At 37.8% G+C, this 21,268-nt stretch overlaps 1 protein-coding gene across 5 annotated transcripts in view; it reads left to right on the forward strand.

Moving 5' to 3' along the window:
- The window catches only part of ZBTB44 (zinc finger and BTB domain containing 44), a 65,227-nt gene that overhangs the window by 25,590 nt on the left and 18,369 nt on the right, over positions 1 to 21,268 (forward strand). For 4 of the 5 annotated variants that reach the window (XM_045894688.3, XM_045894689.3, XM_064577221.1 and 1 more), the window contains exon 2: positions 9,456 to 10,529. The exons of the other annotated variant lie outside the window; for it this stretch is intronic. In XM_045894688.3, the coding sequence (XP_045750644.1) occupies positions 9,512 to 10,529 (1,018 nt within the window). In that variant the 5' untranslated portion in view covers positions 9,456 to 9,511. The remainder of the gene's footprint in view (positions 1 to 9,455; positions 10,530 to 21,268) is intronic. 5 annotated transcript variants of the gene reach the window in all.

Below are 21,268 nucleotides of genomic sequence, written 5' to 3' on the forward strand. Positions count from 1 at the left end.
CATTAATAGTTGGAGACTTCAATATACTGCTTTTAATAACGTATAGACTAGCTTGTCAGAATCACCAGGAAATAAGCACTGAAAACCAGCTAGACCTAGAAGACTTCTAAAGAACAGCTATAGCACCCTCTACCCAGCAACAACAGAATATACATTCTCAAATAGCATCAGGAACTTTCTCCAGTGTAGACCATATAGTAGGTCATAAACCAATGAAAAAATTCTTTTTAAGATTTGAGAGAAAGAGAAAGCACAAGTGGGAGGGGCAGAGGGTGAGACAGAGAGAGAGAATCTCAAGCAGACTCTGTGCTGAGGTAGGAGACCGACACAGGGCCCCATCTCACAACCCTGAGATCATGACCTGAGCTGAAATCAACTTGACTGACTGCACCACCCAGGCGCCCCTACCAATAAATTTTTTTAAGATTTTATTTATTTATTTGACAGAGAGACAGCGAGAGAGGGAACACAAGCAGGGGGAGTGGGAGAGGGAGAAGCAGGCTTCCCGCGGAGCAGGGAGCCCGATGTAGGGCCCGATCCCAGGACCCTGGGATCATGACCTGAGCCGAAGGCAGACGCTTAACGACTGAGCCACCCAGGCGCCCCACGAATAAATTTTAAAAAGTTGAAATAATACAAAGTATGCTCTGAGAACATAAAAGCATGATATTAGACATCAGTAATAGCAGGGGAAAGTTTAGGAAACTCAAAAATATGTGAAAATAAAACAGTACACTCCTAAATAACCAATGAGCCACAGAAGAAATCAAACAGGAAATCAGAAAACATTCTGAGATAAATGAAAATGAAGATACAACATACCAAAACTTATATGCAACAATAGCAGTGCTTAGATGGAAATGTATAACTATAGATACCTATATTAGAAAGAAGGAGGGGTGCCTGAATGGCGCAGTTGGTTAAGCATCAGACGCTTGGTTTCAACTCAGGTCGTGACCTCAGGGGCATGGGATCAAGCCCCACATTAGGCTCTGCACTCAGTGTGGAGTCTGCTTAAGACTCTCTTCTCCCTTTGCCCCTCCCCCATCTCTCCTAAATTAAATAAATCTTAAAAAAAAGAAAGAAGGAAGATCTCTAGTTAATAACCAACCTTCTACCTGAAGACATTGGAGAAAGAAGAGCAAACTAAACCTAAAACAAAGAGAAGAAAGGAAATAATAAAAATTGTAAATACTATAGGGGTGCCTAGGTAGCTCAGTCGGTTAAGCAAGCGTTGCCTTTGGCTCAGGTCATGATCCTGGAGTCCTGGGATCGAGCCCCACTTCAGGCTCCTTGCTCAGCGGGGAGTCTGTTTCTCCCTCTGCCCCTCACCCCACTCATGCTCTCTCTCTTGCTCTCTCTGAAATAAATAAAATCTTTTTTTAAAAAAAATAAAAATTATAAATACTATGAACAATGAACCATCAAAAATGAAATTAAGAATACAGTTCCATTCACAGTAGCATCAAAAAGAATAAATACTTAGAAATTTAACAAAGGAAGTGTAGGGGCGCCTGGGTGGCTCAGTTGGTTAAGCGACTGCCTTCGGCTCAGGTCATGATCCTGGAGTCCCGGGATCGAGTCTCGCATCGGGCTCCCTGCTCAGCAGGGAGTCTGCTTCTCCCTTTGACCCTACCCCCTCTCATGCTGTCTCTCTCTATCTCATTCTCTCTCTCAAATAATAAAATCCTAAAAAAAAAAAAGGAAGTGTAAAACTTAACACTACAAAAGAAATTAAAGATGGTCTAAATAAATAGAAAAATACCCCAAATTCATGGATTGGAAACTCAATGTTGTAAAGATGACAGTACCCCCAAACTGATCTGCAAATCGAGCACAATCCCTATCAAATCCCCTCTGACTTTTTGTAGGGATTGACAACCTGATTCTAAAATTCATATTTTATAGTTGTAAGGAACCCAGAATAAGCAAAGCAATACTGAAAAAGAACAAATTCAGAGGACTCACCCTTCCTGATTTCAAACTAACTACAAAGCAGCAATGACCAAGGAATTGTACTATCATAAGGGTAGACATGTAGAACAATGGAATAGAATTGAGAATCCAGATGTAAACCCATACATCTGTGCTTAACTGATTTTCAACAAGGGTGCCAAGATCAATCAATGGGGAAGAATAATATTTTCAAGAAACTGTGCTGCGACAACTAGAGAGCCACATACAAAAGAATGAGGTTAACTTCACACCATATATAAAATAATAACTAAAAATCAAAGACCTAATTGTAAGCACTAAAACTGTAAAACCTGTACAAGAGGGGTGCTTGGGTAGCTCAGTCAGGTAAGGATCCGATTCGATTTCAGTTGGGGTCATAATCTGAGGGTCATGGGATCAAGCCCATTCCAGGCTCCACACTCAGTGTGGAGTCTCCTCCAGATTCTCTCTCTCTCGTCCTCATCCTCTGCCCCTCCCCCTACTCACATGCACACACACACTGTCTCTAAGAATAAATAAAATATTAAAAAAAAAAAAACCCATAGAAGAAAACATAGGAGTAAATACTCATGATGTTGAATTTGGCAAAGGATTCTCAAATACGGCAACAATAGGAAAAAATAGGTAGGTTATACTTCATCAAAATTAAAAACTTTTGTGCTTCAAAGGACACTATGAAAGTGAAATGACAACCCACAGAATGGAAGAAAATGTTGTAAACCATTATGTCTGATAAGCAACTTGTATGTAGAATATATAAGAGCGTTTACAGTTCAATAAGAAGATGACATATAAGCCAGATAAAAAATGGACAGAGCATCCGTATAGACATGTCTCCAAGGGTTATACAAGTAACCAGTAAGCACATGAAAAGATGTCTGACATCATTAGTTATCCGGGAAATGCTAATGAAATACCACTTCACACCCACTAGGATGGCTAGAATCAAAATGTCAGAATACTAAAAAAATCTTCAAATTATACACTTTTAAAGTGGTGATTTCTATGGGAAGGGGAGATTTATATGGGATGTGAATTATATCTGAAGCTGTTTTATAAAATATATAGTCATATTACATATTAAATAATTTCTTGATATCAGTAAAAACAAATTTCCAATTATAAATTTATTTTTGTGTTAATTTGTTTCAAATAAGATAACTCCTCTGCACAGTGTGATTGATTCATAAAATCTTTTAATCTACAAGTTCCTTATTTTAGTTCCTCCTTTATCTTTTTTCCCCCTTGCTGTTTATGAGTTTAAAAAAACAAGTGTTTTGTCCTATAGAGTTTCTCATAGTCTAGATTTTGCTGTTTGCATTGCAGTGGTGTAACTTAACATGTTCCTGTCAGCTCTGTATCTCCTGTGAATTGATAGGATCTAGAATTTCATTTAGTCTTTTTTGCAATGTCTTATTGCCCTTCTTTTTGTCACATTATAAACCGTTGGTGATCAATACCTCTTCATTTAGGGATGAGGGCTGCAAAATGATGGTTATCTTGTACTTCTGATACTCCTTCATTTATTAGCCAGAACATTTCTATAAAGAGAAAACTTCCTTCATATTCTGTTTGATTACCCAAAAATACCATTTGTATTGAAAAGCCAGGATAAATGCCTTATTCTTTCCTGTTTTTTAAAACCAGTTTTCAAGATAATTATTTGTTTCAATAGCATCTTTTAAACGTGACAAATTAGCTTTGTTTTTGTTTACAGTGTCAGATGAGCCCATGAATTTAAACATATTTCACGTGTTTTCAATTTATCGTTCCATTTTTGGCCACTGGGAACCTCCTCAAATTGACTTGAGTTTTGACACACTCCTAATAATCTTTGATAGCTTCTTTGCTATCTGGTAAGGTGTTCCAGGTGGACATTTACTGTCCCAGAAATGCAGTCAGCCATTTTTCTAAGGAGCCATGGTTCCTTTTAATGGGAAATGGAATTTGGAAGCCAGTCTGGGTGTTAGGGATATTCATTGCTGTAGATTAATTACATTATGAGTTCATACTAATACTTTTAATTCAAATTTAAGACTGTAAATTCAAATTGTAACTTTTTCTTTACCTTTAATCCCTGATAATGAATATATATAAGCACTTTATATATATGTATAGGCACCAAACCAGATAGAAATTTTATGATGTATATTTATCCATTCACATATTTCACAACCTTTTTTGTGTCTATCATGCTAGATACTGGACAGGATCAAAAGATAAATTAGGGGCACCTGGGTGGTTCAGTCGGTTGGGCATCTGCCTTTGGCTCAGGTCATGATCCCAGGCTCCTGGGATCGAGCCCCACGTTGGGCTCTCTGCTCAGTGGGGAGCCTGCTTCCCCCTCTCTTCCCCTCTCACTATCTCTGTCTCTCTCCCAAATAAATAAATAGGGGCGCCTGGGTGGCTCAGTCGTTAAGTGTCTGCCTTTGGCTCAGGTCATGACCCCATATCCTGGAATCCAGCCCCGCATCGGGCTCCCTGCTCCGTGGGAAGCCTGCTTCTCCCTCTCCCACTCCCCCCTGCTTGTGTTCCCTCTCTCGCTGTCTCTCTCTCTCTGTCAAATTAAAAAAAAAAAAATCTTCAAATAAATAAAATCTTAAAAGAGAAAGAAAGCAAGGGAAAACAAAAGATTTTAAAAATAATAATAAATTAGATGCCAGAAAGTGTTTTCACTGAATCCTTTTTGCTCTGCCTGCTCTGAGCTTCTCACAACTTGCCTTCACATTCTTCCCTATACATTCTTTAGTTGTCTTTAGTTCTAACAAAATCAACAGAATGAGATTTATCAGTGACTTATGTAAGATCCAGTATTTAGATCTACCCCTAACCTCTTCCCTGAACTCCACATCCAAATGGGCAACTTCAGGGGCGCCTGGGTGGCTCAGTCGTTAGGTGTCTGCCTTCGGCTCAGGTCCTGATCCCAGGATCCTGGGATCGAGCCCCGTATCGGGCTCCCCTCTCGGTGGGGAGCCTGCTTCTCCCTCTGCCTGCTGCCCCTCCTGTTTGTGCTCACTCTCTCTCTGTCAAAGAAAGAAATAAATTCTTTTTTTAAAAAAATGGGCAACTTCATATATAAATTTACACAAACACTTCTCTTTAGTTTTTCTAATTTAGTATGCCTAAAACCAAAATATTTTTTCTCTTCATCATTAACCCCTACCAAAATCCGTCTTCCTCTTTCATTCTCTTATTTGGTGAAAACACCATCCACTCAGTCACCCACGTTAGAAACCTCGGGTCAGATTCTTCTCTCCTAGCTACTCCCTGACCCCATCCCTGATAGAAGGTGATTTTACCTCCTAAATATTTCTTAAATGTATTTTCTCTATCCTCAGTGCCACTTAGTTTGATTTTATTTTATCATATACTCATACTGTTGTAATAGCCACCCTCAAATCTACCCTCTATATTGCCATCGGAATAACCTTTTTAAAATGTAGATAAGACTGTACTACTCCCCAGTGGCTACTCATACTTAATGAATAAGATTTCATTAGGTCCTTATGAGTTCATACTAATACTTTTAAATAATGGTTATCTTGTACTTCTGATACTCCTTCTTCATTTATTTGCCAGAACATTTCCTCCTTTTCATCTCATTCCTATGAGAGAATCAGCAAACACATTAAACAGTGGTTTTGCTTAGACCAATTTTAGCTGCCTAGTGTATTGTGATTACTTGTCTTTGGGAAGGGTATATGAAGTAGATTTATATTTGAACTCATCTCTGATAACAATCAAGATAATGATTTCAGTGGCCTTACCTGGCTGTCTTGGCACAGGACTTTATGCTTTTTATCCTTTCTGTTGTGTTATCCCAGGTTGATCATTTTGTCTTCCCATATTAGAATATTCAGTGACCTTATTCAGCTAGAAATCTTCAGGGTTTTTTTTTCTTTTTTCCCCTTTACATACACATTTATCTGCATAGTACATTCAAAGGGATGTTTATCTAATGGATTGTTTAATGTTTAAACTGACACCACCCTCTGCATGCTCACATTTTCTTTTACCCTTTTTTTTTTTTTAAGATTTTATTTATTTTGAAAGAAAGCACCTAGAGAGAGCGAGCACAAGCGGGCGGAGGGGGAGATGGGGGAGGGCAGAGGGAAGGGGAGAAGCAGATTCCCCACTGAGTGGGGAGCCCAACACAGGTCTCTATCCCAGGCCTCCAGGATCATGACCTGAGCCAAAGGTAGACGCTTAACCAACTGAGCCACCTAGGCGCCCTTTAATTTTTTTTTTAATTTTTTAGTTTAATTCCAGTATACTTAGCATACAACGTTATATTAGTTTCAGGTGCATGCTCACATTTAGAATGTTGTACTGTGCCCATTAACAATTTGTCAGTACATACATTGCACAGGGAAGCACATCAGGATGGTGAACACTCACTGAGATCATGTGTGATCCCATGATAGCGTGGGACTCCTTTCTGCTTTATCACCCGGCAGAATTCTACTTTCATTAGGCCCTATCCTCTGTGATGCCTATTCTCCCTTGTATATTCAGAATTAATTACTTCATTCATTGCTTTCACATAGCACGGCTGCATACCTTCGTAGTCTTAGTTAGGAACATGTCTTTCATAAGGACTGTAAGCTCAGTGAGGTCGAGGATAATGTTTTATTTGTACTTAAGCTCCTCCCTTCACATAATAAAGTGTCTCACATTTGGTGAATCCACTATTGAGCAAAATCCGTTATAATTTGACTGTTAGAATACCTGATTCAGTCTTACTAATATTTGTGCCCAAAACAAGGGAGGTAAAAATAGTAAAGTTATGCTCAGTTATAATCCTACCATACCCACCATATTTGCATGCAGTTCTGGGGACCATTATTAAAGGAACATTGAAAAGTGGAGATGGTTGAGAACAAGGATGTTAATCAAATTTTAAGGAGCACTTAAAGGGATTAGGGATGTTTAGTTTTAAGAAGAGAAACCATAGGAAAGAGTGGCATATGATTGCCATCTTCAGTTTTTGAAGGCTTTTTTAAGGGAAAAGAAAAGGTAGACCTACTGTGTATGACTTTAGAGTTTGAACCAAGAGGACCTGAAACCCCAGTTTTGTAGCAGTATGCTGGGGGTTTTTTTAAAGAAAAAATTTGCTTAATGTGCAAAAAAAAAAAAAAAGAATAAATACCCATACTCCTACCAATGATTCCCTTGAATATGATGAAAGCTGTTGTACATACATGCAGACATTATTCTGTATACAGTTTCAGAAGGATCGTGGCTCCCTTAGGGAATCCACCAATCTCAGGTTAAAACCTCATGTTCTCGTGGAATATTATGCAGCCATCAAAAGGAATGAGATCTTGCCATTTGCTACGATGTGGATGGAACTGGAGGGTATTATGCTGAGCGAAATAAGTCAAACAGAGAAAGACATGCATCATATGGCCTCACTGATATGAGGAGTTCTTAATCTCAGGAAACAAACTGAGGGTTGCTGGAGCGGGGGGGTGGGGTGGGAGGGATGGGGTGAATGGGTGATAGACACTGGGGAGGGTATGTGCTCTGGTAAGCGCTGTGAATTGTGCAAGACTATTGAATCTCAGATCTGTACCTCTGAAACAAATAATGCAATGTATGTTAAGAAAAAAAAAAAAAGCAGGAGGGGAAGAATGAAGGGGGGGAAATTGGAGGGGTAGATGAACCATGAGAGACGATGGACTCTGAAAAACAAACTGAGGGTTCTAGAGGGGAGGGGGGTGGGAGGATGGGTTAGCCTGGTGATGGGTATTAAAGAGGGCACGTTCTGCATGGAGCACTGGGTGTTATGCACAAACAATGAATCATGGAGCACTACATCTAAAACTAATGATGTAATGTATGGTGATTAACATAACAATAAAAAATTTTTTAAAAAGACCTCGTGTTCTCTTGCTCTGTGTCTGTGATGTGGATACAAATACTCTTTCATCATATTTTTCACCAAATATATAGTAATATGTACTACTGAGTGTCCATTATATATCAGTAATTGTGCATTCATTTTAATACTCAGAACCAAACATTTTTCCAGGTCCATTAAAGATTCATCATCTTTAGCATCTTTTAAAATTGATGGCTGTATTTTTGAAGTATTTGAAATCTTTTTTATCTAGAGATAATTTCCAAAGTGGCTTTGTTTTACACTTATTTCAGTACTAACAATAAAAAAGTTATTTATAACAGATAAAATAATTAATGTACATAGTTGTATTTTTTTTTACACTGGAAAAGTACTGTGATCTAAGAGTCAAAAGACCCAGGCTGTAGCTTTGTTTGTCATTTGTTAGTCACGTAACTTTTCTGAGCATTAGCTTTCTTGTCTTTATCAAGAGGCCTCCCTGACTTCACATAGAGGGTGTAAAAAAGAGGTTAGGGGAAAAGTACTATAAAAACTGAAGCATTATTAGATATGCTAAATTAAAACTATTTGAGAATGTCAGTTTTTTGTATTTTTAGTAAATGTGAAATCTGATAAAGGCAAACTAACTTCTTTTTTAAGGGAAAATCCAATCAGTTAATTGATTACTAGCCATTTTTTTATAAATTTATTTCCAGAAAGTTTGTTTCATTGTATGAGGAACATAAACAATAAAAATAACTGCTTTCATTTGTTGAGCATTCACAGAACGCCAAGTACTGTGCTAAGCATTACTATATATATTGTTTCATTTACAGGTAACAGGTTGTTACAGGTAACAACCATGGAGGAATTGTTGAGGAAGGAATCCAGGGCTATCACATTCTAAAACTTAAAGTCTTAACCCCCTATATTTAATCACTTTATATCCTAAAAGAGGCAGTATATAGCGTTAAGGTTAAGAGGGAAGCTGTAGAGCCAGCCTGTCTGGATATGAACCTTTGGTCTGCCACTTAAGAACTTTCTGATTTGGGCGCCTGGGTGGCTCAGTTGGTTAAGCGACTGCCTTCGGCTCAGGTCATGATCCCAGGGTCCTGGGATCGAGTCCTGCATCGGGCTCCCTGCTCTGCGGGGAGCCTGCTTCTCCCTCTCCCACTCCCCCCTGCTTGTGTTCCCTCTCTCGCTGTGTCTCTCTCTGTCAAATAAATAAATAAAATCTTTAAAAAAAAAAAAGAACTTTCTGATTTAGCAAAATAGCCCTTTTCTGTTAAACAGGAGTAATAATGTCCTTATTGATAGATAGGACAGTCAACTAAAATATCAATTGTGAAGCATTTAGAACAGTGTTTGGCACATAGAGAGCACTCTATAATTGTAAATCTATATAATTGTCTTATATACAAACTTATTATTTAAAACTATCCAGCTCATTAAAACGTTAGCTTACAGACTCCACTGATTGGAGAGTTTGGGGGGGTGGTAAGGAGAATGTATTTTAATATATTCCCTACCTTGAACTTTCTCTCTACCATCCTTCAGCTTTTGTTATTTAGCACAGTGGCCACATGAAAATAATGTAAATCACCTTCTATTTCAACCACTACACCGTCAATTAATGCTTATTTTATGTGTTTTTTAGGACATTTCTGATTCATTTGCATCCTTGAAGAGCATCTGTAGAAGAGGAAGGAAAAGATGGGTGTGAAAACATTTACTCATAGCTCCTCTTCCCACAGCCAGGAAATGCTTGGAAAGCTTAATATGCTGCGGAATGATGGACATTTTTGTGATATCACAATTCGTGTCCAGGACAAAATCTTCCGGGCACATAAGGTGGTACTAGCAGCTTGCAGTGATTTCTTTCGCACCAAACTTGTAGGCCAAGCAGAGGATGAGAACAAGAATGTGTTGGATTTGCATCATGTTACAGTGACTGGCTTTATACCCCTTTTAGAATATGCTTACACAGCCACTCTGTCAATTAACACAGAAAATATCATTGATGTTCTAGCTGCAGCCAGCTATATGCAAATGTTTAGTGTTGCTAGCACCTGCTCAGAGTTCATGAAATCAAGCATTTTATGGAATACACCCAACAGCCAACCAGAAAAGGGTCTAGATGCTGGACAAGAAAATAACTCTAACTGCAATTTTACTTCTCGAGATGGAAGTATTTCGCCTGTGTCTTCAGAGTGCAGTGTGGTAGAAAGAACCATTCCTGTCTGCCGAGAGTCCCGGAGAAAGCGCAAAAGCTACATTGTTATGTCTCCTGAAAGTCCTGTAAAGTGTAGCACGCAAACAAGTTCTCCCCAAGTATTGAATTCTTCAGCTTCCTACTCAGAAAATAGAAATCAACCAGTTGACTCTTCTTTAGCTTTTCCCTGGACTTTTCCTTTTGGAATTGATCGAAGGATTCAGCCTGATAAGGGTAAGCAGGCAGAAAATAACCGGACTTTAGAATTACCTGGCCCATCTGAGACAGGGAGAAGAATGACTGATTATGTGACTTGTGAGAGCACAAAAACTACCTTGCCTCTGGGTACTGAAGAAGATGTCCGGGTCAAAGTAGAAAGGTTGAGTGATGAGGAGGTCCATGAGGAAGTGTCTCAGCCTGTCAGTGCATCTCAGAGTTCACTGAGTGATCAGCAGACAGTGCCAGGAAGTGAACAAGTCCAAGAAGACCTTCTGATTAGTCCACAGTCTTCCTCCATAGGTATAATGTCTTCTGTGTTTTTCATGATATTGTAAAGTCAACTTGAGCATTTTTTTTTTTCAATTTGAGCATTTTTAAGTACCTTTTAGATAAAAGTTGTGTGCTGGATCCTATAGGAATCATGAAAAAGAATAAAACACAGTAACTGGATTTTTTTTAGATACTATTAGTACTATTTTTTTTTTTTTTACAAGTTATGCATTGAGAAAGAAAATAGCTAAACAATTTCTGATGGGTCAGAGACAGATTATGTTATATATGAATTGTGAATTATTTTCAGTGCAGAATATACCAGTTTTTAAAAATCCGGTTAGTGTTTTATTCTTTGTCAAAATATTTACTGAAAACTTACGCTGTGCCAAACATTGGGGATATATGATGAAAAAGACATAGTCCCTGCATCTGAGGGTTTAATAGTCTAATTGAGGAAGCAGAGGTGTAAATCAGTGATTAGTACTAGGCTAGAGATATGAACAAAGTGTTAAGGGTGGTCACAAAGGAAAGAGCAAGTTAGCACTATATATTTGAACTGGATTTTAGTAAGTATGAGTTTGCCCAGGAGAGGGAATGACTTTTCTTTGAAAATGAATAAAAGCCCAGAGAAGTGGAAAACCATTGCATGTTTGGGAAGCGGCAAATTCAGTTTAAAATGATGTGAATAAACCATGGAAGCCTGCAAGTATTGGAAATAATGAGAGAGAAGACAAAATGAGCAGTTGAGAGCATATCATGAAGAATCTTAAACACTAGTTTCACTTAGGATTGCATTTAACTACATATAACAGATCCCATCAAAGTGGCTTAGACCAAACAGGGTTTTATTTTTATCACATAAAATGTTCAGAAGTATGAAGTCCAAGACTGGTATGGTGGCTTTAGTGTAATCAGTCTGGCCTATGTCCCTTGTATATTTATAATCCACCATCCTTAGTTTGTCAGTTTCATTGATATGCTTCTTAGTTACAAGATGCTTGCTTCACCTTTAGCCTCATATTCTAGCAAGGGGCAGTGCTTATATCAAGAAAGCACAAATGTTCCCAGAAATCCTTAAAAAAGCTGCCAGATTATGTCATGTAGTCTTTCCTAGCTGTAAGGGAATCTGAGAAGATATGTATATTAGTTGGATATATAGCTGCCTCAAACAGAATTGGAGGAGCATGGATACTATGTGCAACTAGCAGTGTCTGCCACAGCGAGGCCACATAAGCTTGAATGTTATCCTCGTGGTAATAAGGAGTCTACCTTAAAGGGAATAAAAATAAGACACTTATAGATACTTAGGAAAATTAATTTGGTATTAGTATTCAGGGGAGTTTGGCTGGGCAGAGACACAGAAACTAGTTACAGGAGAGTTGTTTTTGTGTGAATGAAGATGCTTAGAGTAAAACTATAAAGAAATATAAAAGACTTCATAAAGGAAGAATCATTACTACCTAATGATATTGAATATGTGAATGGAGGGAATGGGAGGGGTTAGAGAACTTTAGATGACTAGAAAAATAGTGATAACATCTTATTCACTGATTCTAAGTCATAATTTTTCATATTATCTAAATAGAGATAGTCTTACAATTAACCTTTTACAGTTACTTTTTCTTAATGGTACAAAAAATAATGGTAATTATATAACGGATAGGAGTCTGTTAAATTCAGTTACTATAAATATGAAAATCAATGGAAGAAGATGGGAACCTAGTTTTAAGAGTAAGTCAATAAGGTCAAGTCTGTGTGAATTATGCTTGGGTGATGACCAAGTAATGTCATGCTACAAAGCAGTTGAAAAAGCAAGGTTGGTGAAATCAAGACTAAAGATTACCGGTTTAGGGCTTTTCTTTTAGCAGTGACAGATTGAATCTCAACAGGAAAATATATGCTAAAAACCAAAGGACTGATCCTTGAGAAATGTCTATATTCAGGGAGAGAAGAAGTGCCAATAAAGAATACTAAGGAGGAGTTCTCCAAAAGATTGGAGAACCAGGAATGCCATATTAACTTTTAACTTTGTTGATTTCTTGAATTTTGACCCACTGTATGAGTTTCTCAGTGTTGTCACTACAAAGTGTACTGCGAACTGGATGATACAAAACAATAGTTTATTCTCTCATCTTTCAGAAGGTTAGAAGTCTGAAATCAAGGTGTTGGCAGGGCCATGCTCCCCTAGAAGGTTGTAGAAAAGGGTTCTTTCTTGCCTCTTCCTGGCTTCTGGCAGTTACTAGTACTCCTTGCTGTTCCTCAACTTGTAGTTGCATCCCTCTGGTTTCTACCTCCATCTTCATGTGGCTGTCCTGTGTTTCTGGCTCCAAATTTCCCTTATCTTATAAGGACACTAGTCCTTGGATCAGGGCCCGCCCTACTCAGGATGACCTCATCTAACTTGATTACATCTGCAAAGACAGTATTTCCAAATAGAGTCACATTTCTACGTATCAGGGGTTAGGACTTGAATATAGCTTTTTGGGAGACACAGTTCTACCCACAGCACCAACTAAAGATCATATTTAAGTCTTTGGGTCAAGATTTTTTTTCTTTTTTTTTTTTTTTTTGGTTTAAATTTTAATTCCAGTATAATTAACATTCAGTGTTATATTAGTTACAGGTGTACAATATAATGATGCAACAATTCTGTACATTACTTCAGTGCTCATCATGATAAGTGTGCTCTTAATCCCCCTCACCTATTTCAGTCACCTCCTCTGTGTAACCATCAGTTCTCTATATTTGAGTCTGTTTTTTGATTTTTGTCTTTTTATTTGTTTCTTAAATTCCACATATGAGTGAAATCATATGGTATTTGTCTTTCTCTGACTGACTTATTTCACATAGCATTATACCTTCTAGATCCATCCATGTTATTGCAGATGGCAGGATTTCACTCTTTTTTATGGCTGAGCAGTATTCCTCTGTGTGTGTGTGTGTGTGTGTGTACATACCACATCTTTAACAACATTCATCTATCGATGGACATGGGTCAGGATACTTTTGAAGAATTCCAGTGACCACACATTCAATAATATATTTAATGTTAGCTATTTGTTCATATGACCAAGTTTTTGTTAAATTACTAATCTTTAATCCTCAAAACACCTTCTGAATAATGAACTCTTTAATGAATATTGCTATTTTAATCATTTTATCTGAGAACTTAGAAACCAAATATTAATCTAACTCATTATCTTGCTAATTAGGCATGTGAAATAGTCTGATTTTACCACTCTCAGGTATATCTAATCAGTTGAGATTTTGCCTTTCTATCTTACTAACATGATTAAATAGAGAAGTTAGGAACTTAAATAGAATAAACCTATCAGTTATATGAGTATGATTTATTTCCAATATATACCATCAAATATGTAGATTCTATTATAAAGCTGACCTGTGAATAACTATGATCTGAATATCATATAATCAAATAATCCAAAGAAGTTGTTTTCCTTGCCTTCATAGTAAATATACTAATCACTGTCAATTAACCTATCTTAGCTCCAAATCTATACAATAAAACAAAGCTTTACAATAAAGTTCAATTCCTGGAGTATAGTAAGCAGTCAAAAAATGTGGGCAGGAGAAAGGAAAAATATGTATGGTACCTTTTTTCTGTATTCTATAAGAATACTTCAGAAGAGTACTTAATTTTACTACTAATTTATTAAAGAAGATCTCTAAAAGGTAGTTTGTCTTTCCTAGGGACTGAGAATATAATATTTAACACATTCATTATTACAAAAAAAATTTTTTTTAAGATTTTATTTATTTGAGTGAGAGAGAGAGAGAGCACGACTGGGGAGGAGAGGGAGAGGCAGACTCCCCACTGAGCAGGGAGCCCAAAGTGGGGCTCCATCCCAGGACTCTGAGATTGTGACCTGAGATGAAGGCAGACGCTTACCAACTGAGCTACCCAGGCACCCATTATTACAAAATTCTAAAATAATAATTTGATTATCATGAAGTTAATTCAGATAGGAGTTTACCTGTTCTTTTAAGTTCCTTTTGTTGCCAGTTGGCCCAGCAGGGGGTTGTAAAATCTGACATCCCCAGTTTAGGGCAAATAGAAGCAATAAATACAGCAAATTTAAAAGAGAAGATCTGCTAAGTTTCAGTTGGGTCTTGGTACTCAAAAAGATGGTCATCAATATCTGGTATAGTTTTAAGAAAAAATACTGTAAGTGAGAAAGACTTCATGATATGGCTTTATTATTTGTCTTGAAGTATTCAATTATCTTTAGGCACTAAAGACAAAATAAAAAGTTCTAGATAATCCACAGTTTACTATGTTAAAGGAATTCAGTTTTTTCTAAACTTTAAAATCTGCCATCAAAAGTAAAGCAATTGTTACAGGGGTCAGTTATATTAAGAGATAATTTGACAGTTTTCTCAGTAACAGTAGTGAATAGATAATTTGTTGAGGTGGGCAGCTAGAATAATGGTGGAATTACAACATTGATCATATGGAGAAGGTATAACTAATGATTAAAAGTTCAGGGGTTGGAGTCAGATCTAGAATCTGCTACCGGTTTCTGCCACGTAATAGATGTGAGACTTTGAGAAAGTCATTTAACCTCAATGAGTTCCCATAACTATAAAGTAAGGATAGTAATACCTATCCATTAAGTATGTCAGTGCCCTCCAGCAAAAGACCACCAGGAACATAGTAGTTGTACAATTTGGGGTAGTAGTTTTAATGTCTGAAAATCCCTGACAGTTACCACAAATACACAGGGTAAATTAGTGTGCAGCAGGCACCTGTAAACTCTGTGATCACAAGAAGCAGTATCCTAGTGGTGGGGTTTGGGGAATATAAGTATTATTCATTACGACAGGAGTGAGTCGGTTTTATGTCCCTTAAAATGGACAGATTCCTTGAGGAAACTGTTAATCAGTTAAAACAGGTTCTGCAAACCAGACTGAAGTGTCTCTGAAGAGAACAAGCTCTGGGACTGTCATAATCAGGATAGCCCCAGTATTAATGTCTTTCTGATTGAATAGGCCTTGATGATAGGGTTATAATGACTTCAGCAGAAGCATTTCCATGATGTCAGATCAAGGAACATTTTTTCTCAAGGCTCAGAGCTGAAATATAATATGATACAAGGGGCCATTAAAAGGGAAGCTACCTTCTGATATGTTTAAAGGAATAGTTATTAAATTTTTGTCAGCTAGATCAGATAGAGGATAATAGATTCAGTGATCTGTTAAATTCAAAGTAGTCGTTATGGTCTGGAGAAAACCTACAAGAGTTTTGTTTTTCCTTAAGTGACAAAAGGAGATCTTAGGGAGTTGAAAACAATGGGATGTAGATGAGAGATCACATTAGTTGTATTAGACAAAATTAGTAGTGATAGTAGATTTAGTAGTAAAGGGATAGAAAAGACTACTGAAGAATCAGAAAACTAATATGATTTTGTCATCTTGGGAAGGAGCTGTCTACTTTTAAAGTCAGTATCTTCTGAAGGATCCCTCAAAAAGTATGTTGTTATGTCCTCTAAGTTGGGAAACATGAATCTAGTGAACAGTACCTTGGAATTTTACTGCTAAATCAGTTGTTAGTACCTGATCAATTCCCTTCTAAGTGATAGTCAATGACAAGTTTTCTCTGGTGACATCTTTTCCAGAGGACCAAAACTCAAGATTTTAAATCATTCAGAAGCTTCTTTGGTGAATGTTTTCAAAATGCAGCTCATACCTGTTTGTGATAAAGCTGCAACTCTCTTGTATTCAGTCATATCAGCTGGTAAAAAGTTAGAACCTAAGATTTAAACTAAAATTCCCACTTGTAAAAGGCAGCCTATTATTAACTCATAAGGAGTTAACTTGTGAGTCCTAAAGAGCATTTATCTTATTCCCATCAAGGCTCTTGGCAGTACTTGGGGCTGTGGAAGTTTGAGGGTTTTTAAGTGCTTTGATGACTATAGTTTTAGAATTCCATTTGTTGGGGTGCCTGGGTAGCTCAGTTAAGTTTCTGCCTTCCACTAAAGTCATTATCCCAGGGTCCTGGGATTGAGCCCCTCATTGGGCTCCTTGCTTAGCAGGGAGCCTGCTTCTCCCTCTCCATCTGCCTGCTGCTCCCCCTGCTTGTGCTCTCTCTAACAAATAAACAAAATCTTTAAAAAAAAAAAAAAAAAAAGGAATTCCATTTGTTATCCTGTTTTGTTTTTTTGAATATAAAAAATCATAATAAATGTATTCTATTTTCTATTTTTTTAACATTCCATTTGTAGTCTTTTGTCCCCTTTTTTTGGTCTCTTAGGTCTCTCTTAATTTAAACCAGTGATGTTTTATTATTATTATCATCATTATTATTCAGGTGTAATTAACATACATTATATAATGATTCGATATTTACATGTATTACAAAGTGATGACAGCAGTAAGTTTAGTTAACATATGCTACCACACATAATTACAAGAAATTTTTTCTTGTGATGAGAACTTTTAAGATATGGTATACTCGTTTAGCAACATTCAGATATGCAGCACGATACTAACTATAGTCACCATACTGTATATTATGTCCCCATGATTTAATTATTTTATACTGGAAGTTTGTACCTTTTGACCACCTTTACCTGTTTCTCCCATCCTCCCAACCCCCTGCCTCTGGCAGCCACCCCTCTGTTCTCTTTTCTCTGTTATCTTTGAGCTTGATTTGTTGGGATTCCAGCTATAAGTGAGATCATACAGTATTTGTCTTTCTCTGATTTCACATAGCATAATGCCCTTAAAGTCCATCCATGTTGCTGCAAATGGCAAGATGTCTTTTTTCTTTTTTTTTATGGCTACATAATATTTGTTCTCTTTATTTTTCTTGAAGTTTGTGGATGATAAGGACAGTGGAAAGTCTCAGTAAAATAGAACGTTTATGGAGTTCTTAACAATAATATCAGTGAATGTGTGGTCCTGTTACTGGAGAAGTAAGTTGGGATTTCCCTAGTCAGGAATAACAAAATCTAGTAATTTTTTCCTCACCATTATAGCATAGCTCTTTAGCATGAGAAAGCCTCAAGCCACCCTAAAAATAAACAATAACCAGAACAAACTGATTGCTCATTTGGAGGTATTTAAGTGCACTTCAGTGTTTGATCCATACCCATGTCTTACCAGGGTTGTGTGGGAGACAGCAAGGCCACACATTGGAAATATCCACAGCAGTGCCTCTTAAAATCCCCACTCTAGTGTGGCACAGTGTTGATGCATCTCAAGTGAACAGTCTTGTTTATGTCAGAAGCTCTCCCCAAAATGGCCACTTGCAGTTCCAAATTGTCATTGGTGAAATCAGTTTAGAGGTAAGTGTAGTAGTTAGTGTTACAGAGAGGAAACATGAAGGAAGCAGATGTTTGGCCTGGAAGAGGCGGCAATTTTAAATTGAGACAACTCATGAGAACTGCAGTGGTCCAAAAGAATAATGCTTGTGTAACTTTTTATTTCAGGGCTTGGCTAAAGGCCAGTTGTCACTGATCAGGGACCAGACAATACCTGATTCTGAGCATATGAAAGTAAGCAAAGCAGTTCTTGGGGACACAGACAAAATTGAAAAAGTCCTTAAAAGTTTTTCTTTTTTTAAATATCTCCATTGAAAAAAAAAAATCTTCATTGAAATACAACTTACATATAAAATTCACCCATTTAAAGTATATACTTTAGTGGTTGTTAGTATATTCACAAAGTTGTGTAGCCATCCCCACAGTCTAAGTTTATAACATTTTCCTCACCCTAAAGAGACCCTGTACCTTTAGCAGCGAATCCCTCCTAGTCCCACCCAAGCCCTAGGCAAACACAAATATACTCTCTATAGATTTGCCTGTTCTAAATATTTCATATAAGTAGGATCATGCAATATGTGGTCTTTTCTGACTGGCTTCTGTCACTTTCTGTAAATCTTCAAGTTTCATCTGTCATACCTCGTAGAGTTTTGAAGTTTTTACCCGGCGCCTGGGTGGCTCAGTTGGTTAAGCGACTGCCTTCGGCTCAGGTCATGATCCTGGAGTCTCGGGATCGAGTCCCGCATCGGGCTCCCTGCTCAGCAGGGAGTCTGCTTCTCCCTCTGACCCTCCTCCCTCTCCTGCTCTCTGTCTCTCATTCTCTCTCTCAAATAAATAAATAAAATCTTTAAAAAAAAAAAAGTTTTTGCCAATCAGAGATCTTCTGAACTCAGCCTCCAGGCCCAGTTCAGTGGACTAATTGGTCCTGTCTCCATCCTCATTATAATCTATTCCTCTTACAGACAGGAGTCAACACACTAGACATTCCTATTATAGGAGCAGGTGTAGTTCTAGACTAGAAAACAGTCCCACCAAGAAACAGTGACAAATCTGAGTAGATAACCAAAATATTCCCAAAAGATTTTCTAGGAAAACAAGATAAACCCACCACTGAAGGACTTTAATGTGAAATATTTGAGCTCAATTCATAATGAACTTACCTCCCATCCAAGGACAGATTGTACCTCAAAAGGGATTTTAGATGTGCACTCTGTTAACAGGGTGCCCAGTGCAAGAGAACAAGAATTTCAATTGAATCTCGATGGGTCTTCCATTCCTGCCAGTGCCTGGTTGCCAGAGACTACCAGGAGCACAACTATAATTGAGCAAGTTGATTTTATTGCTCATTTGCAGTGTAGGAGATCACACACCCTGGGGTCTTTAGGGCTTCTCAGTAAGAGGGTGTTAGAAAGAACTTAGAGAATTTGGTTTGTGTTAGATGATTTTAGGGAGGATTCATGGAAGTGGTGGGGTCTGCTCAGGACTGGTGATACCAGTTAGCAGGAAAAACTATGATTGTGTATCTTTTTTTTTTTTTTTAAGTAATATTTACACCCAATGTGGGGCTCAAACTCATGACCCCCAAGATCAAGGGTCACATGCTCTTCCATCTGAGCCAACCAGGCACCCCTTTGATTGTGTATCTTAACAAATATCTAGTATTGCAGACTAATGTGAACCTATAGCAGAAATAACTTTTATTAGCTAGAGAGGGGGATGTTTGGTATTTTTGTAATTGCACAATGACCTTGTTTTTGGCTGTGCTTAAACAAAATTATGTGTTTTGTCTCAGACCATTGTGACCTGGTCTCATGTTGTTGTTCTGTGAGATTGTTTGTGTCCAACATAAAGCACGAGGGTCTAGCTGTGAACACCAGGCCCACTCCTGAGTGTCAGTGTTAAGCCAGTTCCTGGATGTTAGAGGCTGCTTTTCTCTTTCTCAAGTATGAAATGAGATAATGTTTAAAAAACATGTAGAAGAGTGGCTGGCACGTGGTAAATGTTCAGTAGTGGATGGCCACTGGAGTTGTTTTTCACCACCCAGAAGAGTTTTTGTGTCTTGGGTACTTAAACAATGGTTAGCAGCAGAAAACAGCAATCAGTTTGATGCTACAGAAGCTATCATATAGTACTAATTGGTTCAAGAGTATAGAATCTCTCTTAATAAGAGAGAGACCTCTTAATAAGAAGAGAACAGGGTTCTGTTCAGAATTCTGAGCTTTCATTACCGCTGCAAGCAGAATCCCTATAGTGTAGAAAGGAAACTCCATTTTCATAATTTAAGAAGCATCACTATACCTCAAGAAAAGTAATACTGTTTGTGTATCCTGTTATTAAATTGGTTTAAATTCCAATTCATATTATTACTTGTGTTATTGGCAAAAACCATCACCTTGGTAAAAATTTACAAGATTTTTATCAATAGTTGCATAAGTGATGTAACACTATTTATGTGTTATAATGTCCACAGTACAGAGAGAATTCTTTTTTTTTTTTTTTTTTTTTTTAAGATCTTATTCATTTAAGACAGAGAGATACAGAGAGAGAGACCATGAGCAGGGGAGAGGCAGGCAGAGGGCGAGGGAGAAGCAGGCTCCCCGCCGAGCCAGGAGGCAGGAGGCAGGAGCCAGGAGGCAGGAGCCAGGAGCCAGATGTGGGGCTCGATCCCAGGACCCTGGGATCATGACCTGAGCTGAAGGCAGATGCTTAACAATCTGAGCCACCAGGCGCCCCCAGAGAGAATTCTTAAAGTGTGCTTTTTTAACTCTTATTTTAACTTGGAGTAGTTTTTATTTTTAGCTTTTGGTGCATTAATAACCATGGGCAAGAGGAGAATGTTTTAAGAGGGGCAATCTGCTAGATGTATCTTATCCTCCGTTTTTGTTATTTTTTGACAAGTTTTTTAAGCAAACTCTTGACAATGCTAGGATCAGTCCAAAGCAGAGTGGTTTTTATTTCCACCTCACCAAGACCGCACCCCGCCCCCGCTAGAAGTAGTGTGGTCTGATTGTGAGGAGCAAATGTCAGTTAGATCAGTCTTCCTGACTTGCTCTAGTCAGACCTCCAGTCCTTTTTTTGCAAGTCTTTGCCTATAAGCTTTAATATTGCCTGCACTCTGAATAGCTGCAGAATACTGCTATAAAGTAGATTTTTGTGTGTGTCCATGGTGACCAGGTCCAAATACTGGGATTTTTCCAGTTTTTATCCTAGGACAGATTGAAATGTTAATGTTTAGTTCCCTTCTCTTTAAGGAAAAAAATGAGAATGGGGAAGGAAATGTTGACAAGTGAACAGTTCTTTCTTAAAATCAGCAGTATCTGGTCCCCCAATCTGTATTAAAAACAAATCAGAAGGATTGGAAAAAAGTTGGATAAGTAGGTATGAGGAAAAGCATAAATGTCTTTTGACAGTAAGGGAAAGAGAAAATGAAAGGTACACACAAAGATGCTAAACACACGCCAGTAAGAGTGAGGTTGGGGGGTG

Source organism: Mirounga angustirostris, unplaced genomic scaffold (assembly GCF_029215605.1).
Source record: "Mirounga angustirostris isolate CCGP_5_RB_7025 unplaced genomic scaffold, mMirAng1.0.hap1 SCAF_13, whole genome shotgun sequence".
Taxonomy (NCBI): Eukaryota; Metazoa; Chordata; class Mammalia; order Carnivora; family Phocidae; genus Mirounga; species Mirounga angustirostris.